This window comes from Euleptes europaea, chromosome 3, assembly GCF_029931775.1.
Source record: "Euleptes europaea isolate rEulEur1 chromosome 3, rEulEur1.hap1, whole genome shotgun sequence".
In the NCBI taxonomy this organism is placed as follows: Eukaryota; Metazoa; Chordata; class Lepidosauria; order Squamata; family Sphaerodactylidae; genus Euleptes; species Euleptes europaea.
This window is the reverse complement of record NC_079314.1, coordinates 58,461,065-58,481,275: the sequence shown is the minus strand read 5'-3', so window position 1 is coordinate 58,481,275 and position 20,211 is coordinate 58,461,065. Positions and strand designations below refer to the sequence as shown.

The 20,211-nt window shown below is 41.5% G+C and overlaps 1 protein-coding gene across 1 annotated transcript in view; it reads left to right on the top strand.

Moving 5' to 3' along the window:
* The window catches only part of CPED1 (cadherin like and PC-esterase domain containing 1), a 105,751-nt gene that overhangs the window by 51,583 nt on the left and 33,957 nt on the right, over nt 1–20,211 (top strand). The window contains exons 6-14 of the mRNA XM_056846691.1: nt 975–1,143; nt 7,694–7,836; nt 8,160–8,232; nt 8,833–9,000; nt 9,486–9,590; nt 10,578–10,747; nt 16,648–16,712; nt 17,435–17,479; nt 18,704–18,890. Of these exons, the coding sequence (XP_056702669.1) occupies nt 975–1,143; nt 7,694–7,836; nt 8,160–8,232; nt 8,833–9,000; nt 9,486–9,590; nt 10,578–10,747; nt 16,648–16,712; nt 17,435–17,479; nt 18,704–18,890 (1,125 nt within the window). The remainder of the gene's footprint in view (nt 1–974; nt 1,144–7,693; nt 7,837–8,159; nt 8,233–8,832; nt 9,001–9,485; nt 9,591–10,577; nt 10,748–16,647; nt 16,713–17,434; nt 17,480–18,703; nt 18,891–20,211) is intronic.

Sequence of the window (20,211 nt, the reverse complement as noted above, 5' to 3'; positions counted from 1 at the left end):
GAGACTAGGGTTCAAATCCCCACACACCCATGAAGCTCACTCGGTGTCCAGTCTCCCTCTTCTCTGCTTAAGAGTCTCTGTGGTGTAGTGGTTAAGAGTGGTGGTTTGGAGCGGTGGAGTCTGACCTGAAGAACCGGGTTTGATTCCCCATTCTCCCACATGAGCAGAGGAGGCTAATCTGGGGAACTGGATTTGTTTCCCCTCTCCTACACACAAAGCCAGCTGGGTAACCTTGGGCAAGTTACAGCTATGTTAGAGTTCTCTCAGCCCCACCTACCTCACAGGGTGTCTGTTGTGGGGAGGGGAAGAAAAGGTGACTGTAAGCCGATTTGAGTCTCCCTTAAGTGGTAGAGAAAGTTGGCATATAAAAAATTAACTCTTCTTCTTCTTCTTAACCTACTTCACAGAGTTGCTGTGAGGATAAAACTGGCATGGGAAAACCATGTGTACCACTCTGAGCTCCTTGCATGAAGGACAGGATAAAAATGCACTAGATGGATATATATTCTTGTACAAAATCCACAACGAAGGAAATGGCCCTCCCCCAAGCCCACAAATGTTCTAGATGATCCATTGGAACATTAATTATCATCAATTAAAAGGAACAAAGGGTATAAATCCAAAATTCCAAAATGAATAGACTGTGCCACTTCAATTAATATGCTTAGCCTAATTTTATATCTATATTATTTTTATATACAATTAACCAATAAAGTCTTGTACTTCTTAATATAGGGCAAAACTGCCAACAGGTATTAACAATTACAAAGAAAAAAATGTTAATCACAAATTTGAGCTCTTGTATACAAATATCGTATAAAAATATCAAACGTATTCTGTAAAGTGGCATAATACTTCTGTATAAATCATCCTTCTTGTGACCATCTTTGGGGTTAGTTTATTGGCAAAGTCAATAAGATGTTTTGGGTAAGAGGAAGAAACACTTTCCATAATGTTGTGTTGTCATTTCCTAGACATTCAACACTTGTTTCAGCTGAACATAAGGAGTCCTTTAAAATTCAAGACCTGTCTGTCATCATCAAAGCTTATGTACTGGTCACATCTTTAACACCTTTGCGAGCATTCCTTCATTCAACAGCGGTTGTCTGGTATCCATCCAAAAAGAAACACTTTTCAATCAAGGTAAAATGTTCTCTTTTCCACTTCAGTTTCTTTCAAAATGCTACAGATATTGGAAAAAAAATTGTACCGTTTTGTTTTTCCTTCCCAATAGCATTTTCTCTCTCATGTATACTGCTAAATTAGGTCCTCGCTGTTTGTGCTCCACCAAGCTGGGCATAGTGCATTAGAAATGGATGGCAGTCAACCATCTGCTCAACCCCCCCCCCCAAGGTTTGCTGCCTGCCTGGTAGTACAACAGTACCCTAGGATGTGGAGGAAGGTTTTCAAGTGTCTTGCACACCACAATACAGGGCTGGTGGGACACATTCAGTTTATAAGTAGTGATGGGCAGATTTCCAAATTTATAAGTAGTGATGGGCTTGCATCCATTTCCATTCACTTTTTGTGAGTTTTCCCTATGAATACTCAACATGCATGCATGCGCGCGCACATACACACACTTGAGGGCTTTTTGAATGCTCACAAGGAAACTTGAAAAAAGCAAGTCTAAACAAAATCCAATGCAATAGACTCAGGAACCCTGGGAAGTACATTTTCCAGGGTTACTTGTGTCACAGGATCTCCCTCCTGAACACCCCAGGAGGCCACTCCTCTCAACCATCTTGGGGTCCCAGTGCTGTACTCCTCCACTATGTTAAGAGTTTGATCCTGGACATTATTTACTCAGGTATACTTAATAGCTGCCACCACTAGGAGACCATTATTAGTTCGGGGTTTTATCAGTATTAGACCAGTTTCACATCCAGATTAACCTCTGTTCCCTTTGGCTGGTCACAAGATTGATACATTCTGATCCTAGACAGCCTGTCCAACTCTCTATTAAAATTAGTGTGTTCGTGAGAGGTGAACGTGGCTTGACTTCTCACCCCCTGCTGGTTTTGGCGGATAGCACTTTTAAAGGTAACTTCATGACACTAAGCAGCTGGATTATGAACAGGTAACTTAATGACACATAAAGGTAACTTCATGACACTAAGCAGCTGGATTATGAGCAGGTGTTCTCCACTTTCAAAACCAGAGATCAGCTTTTAAACTTTTATTGGCTAAGCATATGTACTAGACCACACAGATATTTGGGACAATCTACAGACAGTAGACTAAAGCAGAATACTAGTGAAGACAAATACACTTAGCTAGATCCTGGCCCTTTATTTATGGATTTCCCTATAGTTTGAGAGTTTTCTTCTTGGGCCAATCAGACCTTGGGGTTCCAATTCAAAATTTCCTCCAAGAAGTCTTTTAGGCAATCAGTTCCAAAGTAGAGATTAAGGGCTGTGCACATTAGGGTGTGTGCACAGCAAGGGGAGAAGACCATAAATAATTTATCAGAGGCTGTGACATGAGAACTCAGTGGTAGTAATGGTGTCAGGGTTGCCAACCTCCAGGTACTAGCTGGAGATCTCCTGCTATTACAACTGATCTCCAGCCAGTAGAGATCAGTTCATCTGGAGAAAATGGCTGCTTTGGCAATTGGACTCTATGGCATTGAAGTCCCTCCCCTCCCCAAACCCCGCCTTCATCAGGCTGTGTCCCCAAAAACCTCCCACCAGTTGCGAAGAGGGACCTGGCAACCCTAATTAGTGTGCTGATTCTACTCCCCCATCCCCCAATCAGGATAAAGCTGCATTTCCCTTCTGGGACTGTAGCTTGGAGGTTTATTGCCCATTGTATCCTAAAATGACATGAATCCTTCTGTAAACTCTTGTTCCTGAGCTACTGCTATTGCCAGGGCCAGCCCTACCATTACCTGAACTGAATTGTTTGCCTCAGGCAGCAATTTTGGGAAGGAGGGGGATGCCTCCTATCCCACTCACCTCACTCAAGCCTTCCATCTGCCTGCCACCTCCACCTCTCTCTTTGAGGAATCTGCATAAGAACCAAAACAGCTCCTTGCCCTCTGTCCCTCTTTAAAAACAGTGCAGCAAGCCTATTGAACCCTCAAGAGCTTCCTTACTTTTATCAGTTTAATTATAATTGCTTAAAAAAATCTTTGGTAACCAAAATGATGGCTGAGCTCTTGTGAGAGACAGGGATCTCGCAAGAGGTCAGAAATGCCTTTTGGTAACAGGTGGCTTGGGAGGGCTATGTGTGTATGGGGTGGGGAGTAAGAAGGATTAGCTGCTCCAGCTCCTGGGAAGGGGCAGCGAAGGGTCCAGGAAGCCAAATGGTTAAACTGGCACGGTGGTATTGTTCTAAGCACTCTGGTAGAAAAATAGAGAAAAGATAGAGAAAAGGGGATTTTAATGCTTCTCCCTTTCCTCTCCTCTGCTGTTTGAAAGAAGAGAAAGGGAAAGGCAATGTTGCAGGAGAAGGGACAGATGAGCATATTGGGATGAGCAGTTTTGAACTGGGGAAAATGTGTGTTCTCTGGTTGCTTCCTGCCTTCCGTCTGATGGCCCATTAATGGTCACTAAAGGTGGTGAAGTACCCCTTGGCCTATAAGGATTTAACATGAGGGTACCCCATGGCCAGCGTATCACACTGCTTTTCAAGCCTAACTTCAACTACTATGGGAACTTTGTTTTATAGCAGAATATAAACTTTTAAAATACCTTTATTGAGAGATTTATTATCCGAAAGAACTGAATAATGACTTAGATTTTATTTTCATCAAGTGATGCGTAAAAGTACAGAGGATAGGCATGATAATAAATTTAGCATTTTTTTAAAGTAAACATGAACCTAATGATGAATACCCTCACTCTTCTCTATTTAGATATTCTCTGGAGCCTCTGGGTATATATTTCTTCCATTACAACCTTTTTTCCTTCCACAATGATTGAGGAAGAGATGGTACTAAACACTGCATGAAGGGAAAATAATATTGCTGTGTACACATCTTGGGTTTCCTCAAATGATTCAAAGATTTGACAGCTCCCTTCCATTTCTCAGGTGGAGCCTGTGAAATATAAGAGAGTCAGTTACAAGCTGTATAAGAAGAAAGGCATAAAGCTAACGGGTTATTGATAGGAAAAAAAAGAGTTGATGGTCTTAATAGTTCTGGAGGAGAAGAAATATTTGAGATGGAGGCCTGTAATGCAGGTCTGGGGTATGTGCCTAAAAGACAGGAACCTGCCTGTAAATTGAGGCCCTCCTCCTCCTTCCTCCATTGCTGAAAGGAGAGACAGGGCCTTCTTTGGAACAGCCTCCCAATGTTTGTCTGCCTGGTGCATCCAAAGCTGATCTTCCAGCGCCAGATCGAAACCTGTTTATTTTTCCAGACTTTTTCCAAGACCCTTTCCCTCATTTCTTTCCCTGTTATGGGTTCTTGATTGTTTGTTTTAGTACTGGATTTCTGATGTAAGAGGCTCAGCTAGTTTGTAATGTCAATTACCTCCTCTTTCTGCCAAATCTTCTAAATGTGTTATGTCTTTAAGGAGTGCCTTATTCTCTGCTGCTAGTCAGGCTACAATCCTAAGAATGCTTTCCTGGCAGTAAGCCCCCTTAAATAGAATGGGACCTACTTCTGAGTAGACCTTGTAGAACTGCAAGGAGCAATTTTTGGCTTTTAAGATGTTGCTAGTTTTGTGATTGTACATTGGGAAATTTTAATTATTTACATTGTGATTACACGTTAATAATGCTATTTTTTTAACGTTTATTGTAAGATTGTCAAGAATCTGAGCTGATTAAAAGTATGGGACAGAAATACCTAATATAAGTCATATCTGTTGTGTAAAAGAAAATACCTGTGAAAATTCCATTTTTCTTGTGCTGTGCAAGATTCAAGAGCCTGTTGCTCTCCTCTGATGCCTTTCTGTCATGGTGAGCATCCTGAACCTCAGTTTTGTTCTTTTTCTGTGTGTGCATTTGTTGAACTTTAAATGGGAATCATCTGATGGATTAAATCTGAGCCATCACAGGCTTTTAACTAGGGCTGCCCACGCAGAGTCTGGAAGTGGACTCTGCCACCACTCAGAGCAGCAGCAGGAGAGAGAAACACCCTGCAATACCAGGTGTGGTGTCACGTTATTTCTGGTAAAAACAAAAACAAAAAGTGACATGGAGTCGTTCTAGGAATTGCTGGTTTTACCATAGACTTTCTCGCGATTCCAACAGCTACCTATGTCATTTCTGTGCTGTTGTTTTTTACCAGAAGTGATTTGATAACTAGTGTTGTGGACTGTCCCCCTATCCCTGCCCACAGCCCTCTTGCAAGTTGCCACAGGCACTGCCTTTCACTGATGGTTCAGAGTGTAGCCTGGTATAGCGGAATAAATGAAATAATTCCTGTTGCTGAAGATGCCAAGAAAAAACAGTAGGGGATTTGTTGTTGTTGTTCAGTGTTCTAAAATAAAAGTATTTATCAGGGAACAAAGATTAATTTTCAGAATCTTTTTGTTTTTTAATCATTTTGTATTTACCTGAAAGTTGTGAGATTTATGTGAACTGACGTAAAGCATTGCATAAAAGTTTACACTTCCTGTGCTCTGTGTGTGTTGTGTGTGTGTGACAGAGAGAGAGTATATGCAGTCCATTCAGTTCATGAGCTCAGTATGATTTCACATTTTGGTGAATGCAAGTTTTTTTTTTGGGGGGGCGAGGGGGTTGTCATCAAGTCACATCTGACTTATGGCAGCCCCTGGTGGGGTTTCCAAGGCAAGAGATGTTCAGAGGTGGTTTGTCATTGCCTGCCTCCATGTCACGACCCTGGTATTCCTTGGAGGTCTCCCATCCAAATACTTGCCAGAGTCGACTCTGCTTTGCTTCTGAGATCTGTCAAGATCAGGCTAGCATGGGCTATCCAGGCCAGGGCAAAGGCAAGTAGAGGTGTGGAAAGTATAGTAGAATATCCGTCTTTGCTGAAAGCGTCAATATTCTGAGGTGCAAGTCTACTCAGAAGTAAATACTATTTTATCTAATGGTGCTTACTCCCAGGAAAGTGTTCTTAGGATTGCAGCTTTTGCTTGTCATCCTGATGTCAAAATGTTCTTTTTCAACCTATACCAAGCGTGAATTGGTACAGCTAATTATTTGACTGTCCAGCAGATGGAGTTAGTGTGTTGGATTCTTAATTTCAGCTAGGCTGTTTCCTTGTGTTGTAAGATGTATACTGAATTGATTTCAGTAAAGTGTGTGGGGTAGAAATACCTAAAATAAAGCATATATAGAAGTTGAATGTGAAAATTCTCTCTTCTACAAAAATGGTAAAAGGACGAGAGCCTTTCCTCCTTTGATAAAGTTCTGTTGCGGTTCAACCAAGGAATGTCTTCAGCCCCACATATGTATTTTCAGTGTGATTTCCCCCTTCCTGCTATAGGTGCACTAGCTTAGATTGAGCTTTGAAAGCTAGATAACTAGTCAATGTAATTAAGGGCACTCTTTTGGGGCAGTGGGGGCTTGTGATGGAAATGAAATTTGTTTGCTTCTTTAAGAATGATTTAAAAACCTAGAAGTGTGAGCTGAAGTGTAGTTAGCTGTAGCCAAAGGCATAGCATCAGTAGTGCACAGCAGTGCCCTTGAGTTACTATGTTTACACACAGCCACCCCACCCCCCATATTGTGAAACCCTTTTTTAAAGGCAAGGAATGCCATCCCTAGGGTTGCCAGATCCCTCTTCGCCTCCTGGCGGGAGGTTTTTGGGACGGAGCCTGAGGAGGGCGGGGTTTGGGGAGGGGAGGGACTTCAATGCCATAGAGTCCAATTGCCAAAGCGGCCATTATCTCCAGGTGAACTGATCTTGATTGGCTGGAGATCAGTTGCAATAGCAGATCTCCAGCTAGTACCTGGAGATTGGCAACCCTAGCCGTCCCCCAGCAGGCAGATCAGGCAAAGATCAATAGTTTGTTAAAATCATGTGTTACTATCATATTTCTGTATCTGTGCTGGTTTCCATACTCCACATCCAAACCATTCCCTGAACATCACGATCATCTCTCATTGGTGGTTTCCAACTCAGTAAGCAAGGACATAGCACCTGAGGAGCTTCATGTCCCATTTGTGTTTGCTATTGTTTTGGAGCCACAATACAGCACAAAGTTTTATGGTACTTAAGTTTCCTGGTATCAATTTAAGCAGTCATCTTGAAGAAGGCGGAAGTATTTTGCTGCAATCTTAGCAGTTGTTTTCAGTTTCTCAGTAAAACCATCACAAAATTGTGAACAGACCCTGAATTTCAGTTTCAGTCCACTTCCTGCAGAGATCTGAAGGAACTCTGGAAGAGGCTGGGCCCTAAACAAGACAGACAGAGAGGCCAAAGTTTGTTTCCTTTACACATTCTCAGCTTTTGTTTGGATTTTGTCCATAAATCACTTATATTTTAAGCACAGACATGCCTGTTGTTGAGCTGCGATTGTGGATGTTGCTGCAACATCAGATCACAAAGTACGTTTCTCCATGTGCGTGCATTCCTGTGCATGTCTCTGAGGACAGTTATTTGAAGACGGAAAGAGGATCCAGAGAGACCGCTTCAGTCCTGGTTATGAGGATACTTTCATCTGCTGTTGTTTAAATAGGGTGATGGCATACATTCTGATTCTCTCTTTATGTTAAAGAAATTCAGTATAGTTCAGAGTTTTCCAAACTTGTTTGTGATTCTGGTTTTTGGTAGCTGCAGACCTTTTTTGAGAACTTCTTGAAAGCCAGCTCCCCACAGCAAGCCTTTGATGACATGAAAGAGGCAATAATCAAACTGTTACTGATAGCTGAAGTTTTCAGTGAGGAGTCTGCATCTGCACCAAAGGCCTTCACTCAGTAAGTAGACTGAAATAACCTCTTTAGAGCTATTCTGGTTAAACTTCCAGGTCCAGTATGCCACAGAACTAGGGTTGCCTACTCTGGATTGGGAGATTACTGGCGATTTGGTGGTGAAGCCTGGAGAGGGCAGAGTTTGGGAAGGGGAGGGAGCTCAGAAGAGATATAATACTGTTGAGTCTAGCCTCTGGAGCTTCCTTTTTCTCTGTAGTCTGGAGATCAGTGTTAATTCCTGGAGAACTCCAGTGTGCCCCCCCAAACTCTAACTAAATAGACATGATGCATTTTTAATCTACTCATGCAGATTTGTCATTTTATTTCAGATGCAGTTTATGCTTTCAGATGCTAACCTTTGACATTGGGTTCGGCTTCTCTATGTATCCTGTCATTCTAGAGGTAAGCAAACAGTTTGCTTCCTGGAGTAAGAAAGCATAAGTGACATTTTTTAGAAAGGGAGCAACAAACTATAAGTAGTCTGATGAGAAGAAACCCTTTATAAAGTGGAAGGAAAATTTCCTTTTTCCAAAGAAGCCAGAAAAAATATTGGTTATTTCCAGATCTTCCAAAAACCCTGTGCATAACAAGGTAAATGGATGTGGGACAACATCAGTTGTGAAGCTTTCTTAAGGGAACACTGGGGATGCAGGTGGGAGGAAGAAATGAGAACATTTATGTTGCGTGTCTGGAAAACTTTTTTGCTGGTACAAATAGGTCTCTCTGGGTTCCATATTCTCTTTTGATAAACAGTTACAGGTGGCTTCTGTATTTGCAGTCCATCTTTAGAAGCTGTGAGCCCTTACCAGAGAGTTGGATCTAGCCAGCATTTTCACTCATGTACCCAATTGCCCTTCCACAGGATTTTTGCCCTTGCAGGTCCAAGGAACCCCAGCATGGCCTTCCCTTTTTTACCAGCAGGAAAGTTGGTTGGATCCAAGCCAGTATGCATATCTAACTTTTCTAGATATATTTTCTCAGTTATATTTGTAATTGTTCCAGATACATGAACATTTTGACTTTCAAGCTGATGACGACACAGATTACCAGGACCAAATTGTTAAAGAAACTCTTCTTGAAGATACTTTCAGAATTCTCTTATCAAATAAATCCTCCTACTCTACATTCTTTGAGGCTTTATGGAATGTATATCAATCAGCAGGGCTCAAGGTATGCATAGATACCAGGTGTAGTCCAGGAAGCACTGCTTTTCTTATGCTTCACATTGAACCTTCCTGAATCAGACTTTATGATTTTGCTGATCTCTCTGTAACCAAACCCTATAGGAAGCTTGAACCTGTGACCTATTCATTAAGTGTAACAACCAAGTCTGTACCAGTCCTTTACACAGGGACTCACACCTGAAAGATTTGCAACAGATCTTCCTCTGCCACAGTTCCACCTCTTCTTTTTGACTATAAAAGTCTGTGTGATATTTCCATTACCTGAGCATCTAAAGAAGCCTGACTCACAAAATCATATGCTGGAATAAACGTAGTCTTAAAGCTTTCTGTTTTAGAAATCAAAAGAATCCACATTCACCACAAGAGGAAATTTCACTGCTGAGAATCAGAGACATAGTTAAGTCAGCAAATGGTAAAGAGTTTGGTGTTCATAGGGTATTTTATTGAGGAGTTCTGTTTTCCTTTTTACAGGACGAGTATCACCTGAAGGAATCTGATCAGTGTCTCACTGTGGAAGAACTAATTTCGTTGAGCAGTTTTGTAAAAGAGCTTCAAAATCTAGGAGAATATGAACTGGTAAGTTACAGGGGTTGTTTTGTTTTGTTACCTAAATGTTTTCCTTTTTTGTTACCTAAATGTTTTCCACATACTTTTGATTGCTGTGATTCACTCTGGTAAGGATTCAGAAGACCAAGCAATCAAACAATTTTAACTGATAAGAGAGAGAGCCTCGGTGAAGTCACCACGAGAAACCATGGCTTATTTTAACTGTGGTTGGTTTGTGACACTGGGATTCATCTTGGCAACTTCTGGTTTAATTGCTATAGCCTGAGATAGCATTTCTGGAGAAGAAGCCCAGATTAAACCAGCATTAGGTAAGGATGTCTATGTTCATAAGTCAAACAAAACTATTGTTAAGACTATGGTTAATAAACCAACTTCATGTCCTGGCTTCAGATCTTGGTTTGATGGATCCTAACTGAACACAGCTAGTGGTGTACCCTACATTCAGACAATCAACTATAGTTAATTTAATTAAGCTGTGGTTTCATGTGATGTCTGAACTAAGCCGTAAAGCAATGGTCTTCTACCTTTCCAGATCTGGAATCCACCTTCAGCCCCCAGGCAGCGGCACAGCATCTGTAGAATTGAAAGCACATGATAAAAAATTGTATGACAGGAAGAGGAGAAGTCAGGTTTATGACGAAAGTCAAGGCCAGGTCCATGGGAGCCAGAGGCAGGGAACACACGTAGAGTACCACGTCGTATACTGTATTGAGGAGCTAAAAAGGAATACTTTCCACCACTGAGTGACCTGACCTCACCTTCCTGCTCCTCTCTTCTCTGTGTGTAAAGAAAGGTTTAATGCATGCTAGCAGCAAGTCCTTCCAGAAAACCAGTAAAAAAGACTGCTCTATGGGACCTGCAACCCAGAAGTGCGGCTCCCTGATCCACCTGAGGGTCTTGATCCGTGGCTTAAAGACCACACCCATAAAGGTACAAATGCTTATCTGTTTATCCCGTGTGTCTAACTCGGTCCACATTAACTATCTTTCCTTTCAGCTTTTCCCATCTGCTGGCTCCAAGATCACATTTTTAATGAATGACTTTTATCGCATGGTGAAGCCAAGGAAAAAGCTTGCCTCAGTTCCTGCTATACATTGGCTTCTTTCAAACTTACTTGAACAGTTGCAAATCATTAAGAAAAGAAAACACACACACTTTGCAGGATGGTAAGATGATGATTTGATGATATTTATGTTCAGGGCTTCAGCAGCTATAGGCTTGATTCTATGAACAGAGGCATATGACTATATTTTTGCCCCATTATCTTCTTATCTACGATTGAGTTCTCATTATAAATCCAATTCTAGCTCATAGTATCCTCCAACATATATAGTGCCTGATATTGTATTTAGCTCAATCTGTAATAAATTGCATTACATGTTTTGAATATCAGGTCATGCTTAAGTGGAATTTCTCTAAAGTTTCACAAAATCAGTAATGTTTGCTGCCTAAAAGCAAAGGAAAAAATTAAACAAATAGAAAAGAGGGAGGAGAAAGAATTAATCCCGGCATATTTTTCAAAGAATACTGATCAGCACTAACATGCCAAATCTAGTCACTTGGGTTGGCACATCATCCCCGCAGTTCTCCTCTGCATTGGTCAGCATCCTCCCAACTCTATATATCAAGTTCAAGTTCTTTATGATTTCAGTTCACAACCAGTATATAAATAAAAAAAACATTAATTGCAAAAAAAGATAAAAGTAATATACAAAAATTCATTAATAAACAGAATAGTCCTAATGGATGCCAGCTAAAACTATACATTTCTGACAAATCTATATCTCTTATTTGCTGTTCAGAACGTCTTCAGATTGGGCTACTCAACTTTATTCACATGAACAAAGAAGTCTGTGTAATTTTTATTTTTTTTGATGATTTCAAAGAATTTTTTTTTAATTTACTTCATCAATACCCCTTCTTTCTCCCCAATGGTGTCCCAATGTAGTTTACATCATTCTCCTTTTCTCCATTTTATCCTCGCAATAACCCTGTGAGATAAGTTAAATTGAGAGTATGGGGATGGCCCACGTTCATGCAATAATCTTCATTGGCAGAGTGGGGATTCACATCTGGGCCTCCCAGATGTAAGTCCGATACTGTAACCAGCGCACTATACCAGCTCTCATAAGATCAGAATGACTTATCAGGATGATTCAGACATGAGTCAGCCATGTGCTCGTGCACTCCTTCATCTCCCTTCCCCTCTTTTAGTGCATTCAGATTCAATTACACTTCAAGCCTAAGCAGAGTAACACCCTTCAAAGTCTTCTGAAGTCTGTTAAAAAATGTCACTGACTTTTAATTTTGGAGGAGCCATAGGTTTCCATTACATCCTAACTAGCAAACTGGGGTTTGTTGGTTCGCTTTACTTAATTTATATGCCATCTTTCTGCTTCAAGGCTACTCAAGTACTCATGGCTGCTAATAATTTATAAACACATAAAATGTTCTGTCAGATGAATGCTAAGAATATCCACAAAGCCCCAATAACATTAAAATCTCCCACTTGGTTCAAAGGTGTTGACCCTTCCCAAAGCCAAAGTTGGCTCTTTCTATCTAATCCAGCACTGCAAGCCACAATTTGAATTAGGTTTTTCAGTTCTGGTTTGGAAGGGAAGCACAACAAGAATTGGCTGGTTTGGATAACAAGGTATAGCATTAAGTCACTGATTGACTCCCACACAGGAAGGATCACATTCATATAGTGTACATAGTGTTCTTTTATGTCTGAAACAACCTATCAACAAAATGTTTAAATCAATTTTTAACAACCAAATTGTTGCTATTGTATTGTAGCATAAACCAACTATTTATCTTCTGGAGACAAACATAATTCACATGGCAAAATATGACCCAAAACTGATAATATGTATGTGGGCTGGGGGAGGGTACAGGTTTTTAGTCATATATTTTGGTGACAGTATCTGCTAGCTGAGATTTGTGCCCCAGCATCCCAGGTCTTGTATGGCAATGGGACAAGGGAATGAAATATTGTTGAGGAACTGTCCGAAAAGTATACTATGCATTAAAGTTGAGAAAGAGATACATATTTGTGTAAAGTATTCACCTAGGATACTTTGTAACAATTTAGTTGACGTAAATCTGTTTTGTTCCTGTGCTGACAGGGGGGGGGAAAGATTTAGTAAAAGCAATGATTGCTCTCTAAGCAACCACATTGTATTTCTTTTGACTCTTTTTAAAAGTAGCTTTATACAACTGCAGCCCTGATTATGGATTTTGAAATGCATCATACTGTTTAGTTATAATAACCTCATATAACAATCCTATCCAGTTACTCCCACTGTTTTCAGTGGATTTATATTGAAGTAACTCTGCATAGCATTGCACTGTAAATACCCACAGTTTGGTCGTTCAGATGTATTCCATTAATGATAAGGCTTTTCTCAGGAAGAATGTTCCTTACAACAAAGAACAGCACCATAGTTAGCAAACAGATCTATAGGATTCAACTCATAGTTAATTAGCATTCATAGGAAGATGCACTTGTCAGTTTTCTCTACATTGACTAAATTGTTGTCTGTCCTCTTCTGTTGTTATGTAGAATTAGCTTATTCAGACTCATGAACCTTGTTTATTTGTTCCAGCTTCCAATATTTACTCCCTTTGGTTATTTCATTGTATTTATTTTGACCTTTAATATTTAGTGTGTGTGTATGTAAACATGTTTTTGGCCTGTGATCATAAACGATAATCATTCTTTAAAACTTCTGCGGATAGTCTGTATATTAGTCAACAGGATCATCAGAGAAGGCAGAGCTATCTATAACTCAGAATCTCTGTAAACTGGAATGTTTCTTTGCACGTAAACAACTTCAGCATAAATGGTTATATGTTCCTATCTTAGTTTTACGCTTCTAGTACTATCAAATGTTTTAATATTTCCAATGACTATTAAGAATTCTTTACAATTTTTCCACAGGCAAATCAAGGATTCCAAACATGTACCCAGGATGAAAACCAGATGGTCAAGCCATAGGTGAGATTAAAGAGTAGACATACAGCAAATTCTTAAAACTTGTAGTCCCATGGCACATGTGGAAAATGGGATTCACCCTTCCCCCCTCACCAGTTTTCCAACCTAAAGAGTCACACAGGATGCTATTTGGTGAAACCTGCACGTTTCCTTAGACCAGGGCTGGTTCCAGGTTTTTAAGGGCCCTGGGAAGAGAGTGCTCAGGGGCCCCCCTCCCGTCCTCTGCTCACCACCACCCCCCTCTTCACACATCCTTTCTTGCCAGTCCCCCCACTTATGTATCCTTCTCCTGCTTGCACATAAACCTTCCTACTGTCTACTGCACATAGGATTGCCAACCTCCAGGTACTAGCTGGAGATCTCCTGCTATTACAACTGATCTCCAGCCTATAGAGATCAGTTCACCTGGAGAAAATGGCCGCTTTGTCAATCGAAGTCCCTCCCCTCCCCAAACCCCGCCCTCCTCAGGCTCCGCCCCAAAAACCTCCTGCTATTGGTGAAGAGGGACCTGGGAACCCTACCTGCACATCTTTTCCTTCATGGCACTGGATGGTGTTTGTGACTGTCAGTGCTACTGCTGCGACTGACCCACACAGACACGCTCTTCCCTGGCGGTGCTGGGCAGCCTAGGCAGCCAGAAGCTCAGGAGGTGGATTGCTTGGTTGCAGGTGAGGGAAAGGCATGCGAGCAGGTGGCAAAGGATGCATGGGGGCTGGGAGCAGTGGGCCTTGCCAGAAGACCTGGACCCTGGCAGATGCCCCACCTCAGGGTACGCTGACACCGGCTTTGCCTGAGACACAGGGGTTTCTCCAGAAGGCCAAATAGTACCTTCCTGGGATTGTTTCAAGTTCAGACAATCACACCAGGGAGAAGGCAGAAGCCCTTCTCCACAAGCACTGAATGGCAATTGCACAGCAACAGTTCAATTGTATTGATTGGCTTCTTATATTCATAAATCAGTACATAAGTCACTGCAATTAATAAGAGCATGAATTAATGTGTAAACAGAAGAACTTGCTGGATCAACTCAAAAAAATCTATCAGCAGTCTGTCTCCAAGCAGTGTCATACAGTTATCTTTGGGAAACTGACAGGGAGAGGATGATGTGGATATTCATTGTGTGTGCCCACCATTGCTTTCCCCCTAGTTATTTTATGGAGTTTTGATAGATATATTAAAAAATCAACAATCTAACAAATTTAGCAATTATATTAATACACCTCCCTATTACAAAAATAATAACCAATGAATTGCCCCATTGCCTTTAGCGAGGATACGCCAGCAAAATAGCTGGTTTAGCAACACTGCAGCATGAGGGGGGGCGTTCTTGGGGTGAAAGTGGTTAGGAAGCTGCCCTGGGAAGGCCTCCCAGGATGCCACTATGGGGAGATATGGCGGGGAAATGCCTGCGAGAGGCTGCGCTGCTGGCATCTGAGAGCTGTGCTGCCACCACAGTCCATTGACAGCGGTGTAAGTTGCCCTACACTGGCATCCATACCAGTTTGCACAGCGTAAGTGGCACAGACAGTGGCATGGTGTCACGCCGGCTCGTATGGGCATTCGACCCCCCCTTTCAGGTTTGCATGGTAAGCCAGTAGCGAAATCATTTACATATGCTTTTTTGGGATAAAAGAAAGAGTACGTGGGAGGGATGAATATGCAAAAATTGCCCCCACCCATCTTTAATCAGTGGAAATTTTCCATTACTACTAACCTAGTATCTTCTTGTCTTTTGACTTGTTTTTCCTCTAAAATATTATATGCTGAGAAATTGCAATTAAGTAATCTTATATAATTAAGCTATTATTTATCCCCATATAGACTATCTTGTCCATATACAATAACATACAAAAAAATAATAATAGTAGCAACTCTCAAAATTCAAAATACAACAAGTACTCTTATCCAGTATTTAAGACAGGTCAGCGCTTCTATTATATGTGACGACATTTTATAAAGATGACTTTTTAAAAAAACAAGGAGTTCTGCCATGTTTTCATAACACTGTCTTTTTAACATGACACCAAAAGGTACATTTTGTTGATCCTGGGAAGGTTTCTTGCTTTCTATCTTCTCAAAATGAGCTTCTTACAATGCAGGCCTAACCAGAATTCCATCCTTATAAGTCTATTGACTTCAGCTAACTTAGGAAGGTATCCTCTGTTTAGGATTACACTGTTACAACCCATTCCTGAGGATTGTACTGAAAGTGTAGTGGAGGTGGAATGACCCCACCGCCAGCGTAAGTGCCCTCTTATCACGGAATCAAAGGCACTTACGCCGGCGGCAGATCCATCAGCGCTTCGGTGCTGCAGAACTTCACAGTGCTCCTCCGACACCACAACCTCTCTGGGACCTAAATCCCAGAAGAGAAATGTGGGGCTGGCATGTGGGGGGGTGTTCCCGGGACAATCCCAGGGGTGGCGCTGACTGTAGTCAGCTTCCTAAGCCCCTCCAGCCCGGGAATTCCCCCTCCATCAACAGCGGTGCTGCGCCCGGTTTTCCTTGGCGCAGTATCACTGTTTTCATGGGGGCTTTCCACTCCCATTTTTGATTTTTTTTCCTTTAAAGACCTTTTTTTAGCCTTGCAGCAGCTGGAAAACCACATTGAAGGCACCGCAGGGCTGCCTTGGCCATGCTGTCCCCGGCTGCTGCAAGGCTCAAGAATGGGCTGTGAGCCATTTAGAAACTCTGATTTAACCATGATTATCCCCTCCATGTTAATCTCTAATGTGTTGCAAAACCCCCATAAATCAAAAATAACTTCTCGTGTTTAAATAACGCAGGAATACCTCCCTCAATACCCCTGGCCTGATATTGTCATAACAGAACTCTTATAGTTAATATTCGTGTGAACAGCACTAAGGGATAAACCACAATTCTCCCCTGGAAGCTTGATGGAGTCCAATTTGTGGGTTGGATTACATCTAATATATTGAGTCAAAATGGATTAATTATGAACTGCTATTTTGAGATTATATATGTGGTGCATAATCAGAGAATACTTGTTCCTGAGCCTTCTTTTTGTCAAGTCAGTAATATCCTCCACCTTTTTTTTTTTCATTTTAGGAATTCTTATTTAGGAAAGGGTAGCATTAAAGGAGTTTCTTCCACACTTCCTGCAAAAAGTGAAGGTAACATACATTTTTCTCTATAAGTTTACTGGAAAAAATTCTTATTTTATGGATTGCTTGGTATCCAAACATTACCCAAAATTTCTGATTATCCAAACATATTGTGTTCCCCCCACCCCGTGACTCTATAAACCTGCATGGTATGAAACATCAATTTAACTGAGTTATCTAAAGGGATTGTGCAACTGCCAGCCCCTGAAAAACCTTGTTGCTACCTTCACATAGCCAGTGGTTGATGGGGTAGAAGTTAGCTTACTACTGGGTACCTTATCAGCTTGCTTACTTAGAGCTGGCTTGGGGGGCGGTGTGTGTGTCAAAGTGTGCTCGATATCAGCCCAAAAGTATCTAGTGCATAATTAATTTGAAGTGGAGAGTGTATTCCTGAGTGAGAAGTCTTGGGTAGATTATGTACTAGAGATTCTTGGCTGTTTGCTTTAGGACTGGCTCAAAACATCTTGGTCTTTGTGATAACTCCTACATAAACTTAATAACAACAGGACCAAAATATATAGGAAAAGACTGATAATTTGCACTGGCCCAGAAATAGACTTTTTCGGGGCTCTAGGGTGCCCAGGAAACAACTGGCATGCCTCTATCACTAATTTTAGAGCAGAAATATATAATGCCTTTTTATTGCTTGGGGCAGGAGCTTGTTTCTTAAAGGTAGATTTTGCAATGTATATAGCACAGACTATTCTAAATTGTATTTGTTTATCTATTAGGTTTGCGTTTTTTAAATCAGGATAAGGACATACACTGCAGTCATGGTAAGTCCAACCTGTACTTCTAGCACTTAATGTTCTAGGCAATAGGTGGCACTAATTGTACAGAATCGCAGCTAGTTTTTATATAGCCTTCTTCAGAAAATAAATTGGCTTCCATCAGCTACTTTATTGTTGGTAAAAGACTTCTGTGCAGGTAACAGGAATATTTTGGTAGGGGCAACAACATATAGGAATGAAAGAAGACAGTTCATTAGTGAATCCCAGCATCTTTTATCATGGGAATATCTAACTGAATTCCTCACATCCACCCAAACCTCAACCCTCTCTGTACAGACTGATTCAGTACTAGTACTACCATCACCACCCACAATGTCATCTCCATCATCATAACTATCGGGAATGTTTCAGTTAACCAATATAGAAAGCACTTACTTAATCCCCAGTAATAGTTCGAAGTTTTTTTCAGGGGAGGACTGGCCATTTAATCTACTGGGAGACTTCCTGCTGGGTTGCTGGTGACCACGAACAAGCCAAGCCAAACTCTGGCAGTTCCACCAGCTCTGCAGGAATCACATGGCTCAGGACCTTCAGTAGCACCAATGATCAGTCAGCTCACTTGTTTCCTCCTTTCACACCTCCAGGGGAGGAAATGGGTGAACCAGTGACCACTGAGAGCCAGTGTGGTGCAGTGGTTAAGAGCGGTGGTTTGGAGCGGCGGACTCTAATCTGGTGAACCAGGTTGGTTTCCCCACTCCTACACATGAAGCCAGCTTGGGCTAGTCACAGCTCTCTTAGAGCTCTCTCGGCCTCACCTACCTCATAGGGTGTCTGTTGTGGGGAGGGGGAGGGAAGGTGATTGTAAGCCGGTTTGATTCTTCCTTTTTAGAGAAAGTCGGCATTTAAAAACCAACTCTTATTCTTCATTGTCAGCACTGTTGGCATGGCCCATGCAGTGCTGGTTCACAGCACCACAGGGGGCATCTAGCTTGGCCGGTCCCTGGGACATTTAAAGTTCCCAGTCTACTCCTACTTTTTCTTGTCCTGTAATTCTTATGCAGATCCAGTTTATGTGTGGCATTGGGAAGAAGAATCACCAAAAGCCACCTGGCACATATACATTTAAAACCCTGAAAAATTGACCACAGTCCATATGGCAAAGGAACAACAAGTAGAATATAGTACAAAAAATAATGAGTCTACCCAGCACTTGATAAGGTCTCTAAGAATCTTTGTGTTATTTCTTTTTCTTTTCTTTTTTTCTTACAGATAAAGATACACTACCTCACATCAGGCAGATCTTCACCAATCCCCATTTAGACCTAAATCCAAAATTTGATCCAAAGATCAAAGAGTACTACACTGAAGTACCGTTTGATGTGGTAACAGTAAAGATTAGAGCAGAACCAGTGAATTGTCAGGGTGAAGTTCATTTGGATGAGAAGAAAGGACCCAGGTATTTGGGGTGGCCTTGGTTAAAAAAAAATGACTAATGATTGATACACCTGAGAAGCCATCATTTGGTTGGCTCTTAAATATGTCCTCATATGCAGGGTGTTTTCTAAAACAAGCTATTTGTCTGTGCATAGCCCATGAACCTGAGAGATTGCAGCTGACTACAAACTATTGTTACCTGTTTGTGACCGCATGGAGAAAAGCAGGTTGCTGCATGTGAGCAATTTGCCACTTGAAGAAATATCTCTGTGGTGCCCTTTTAAGTGGCTCCATCTGTTGGCCCTTGCTCTTAAGCAGAACTGTTCATGTTAGCAAAGGTACATATCAATGGCCCTGTCATGGATGGCCCCAGCTAGCCTGATCTCATCAGATCTTAGCAGCTATGCAGAGTCAGCCCTGGTTGGTACTTGCTTGGATGGGAGGACATCAAGGCAAGCTTAGAGATGCTATTCAGAGGAAAGCAATGGCACACCACCTCTGTATCTTGCCTTGAAAACACTATGGGGTCTCCATAAATCATCTGCATCTTGATGGCACTTTCTACCACCATCACAATAAATCAATTACCAGTATGCTCTGCTCCAAAGTTTTCTCTGCCAAGACCCCAAGCATGTAAACAGAGAGGCCCTTGTAGAAGCACAATCTAATAGACCCTTTAACCATCTGTTATATAAAGGGACTATTTTGTGTAGTAGTTCCATTGGGTAATGCTATGGGCAAAACTCTACATTCAACCATTCTTCATGATACGAAGAGGATGGCTTTTATTCAACCCACACATCCATAACAGTTAGGGCTGTGATGAACTTGTGGGTGTTGTTCTTGGCACCCTGACCAATATTTAATCTTCGTATCATGCCTTTGTTGAAAAAATATCATGGGTGGGTTTTTTCCCCCTAGAAGCTGGCTGTCACACCTAAAATGGCTACCGTGAGTGTTAAAATACCAACTGACATATTTAGAGTGGTTTGCTCTGTTGGAAGCATTACAAGCTTGTTGTGTTTGTTTGAGAGACACTTTCCAATTCTCTTAGCCATTCAAGCCTCCCTTAGGAGCAAAGGGGGCTGCACAAATTGTAGGCTCAAGTTCTGTTTGAAATTCTTTCATGCTTGGTTAGCGAGCAATTTCCAGGGCCAGCTAATGCTTGTAATCTTATTTGACTTAAGCACCTTGCAGCAATAGTCACAGCAATCTTTTCAGCTGTCTGGCCCATTCTGAGGCTGAATCCAGTATTTAAGTACCGTATATACTCAGGTATAAGCTGATCCGAGTATAAGCCGAGGTGCCTAATTTCACCCCCAAAATGGGGGGAAATTAGGCAC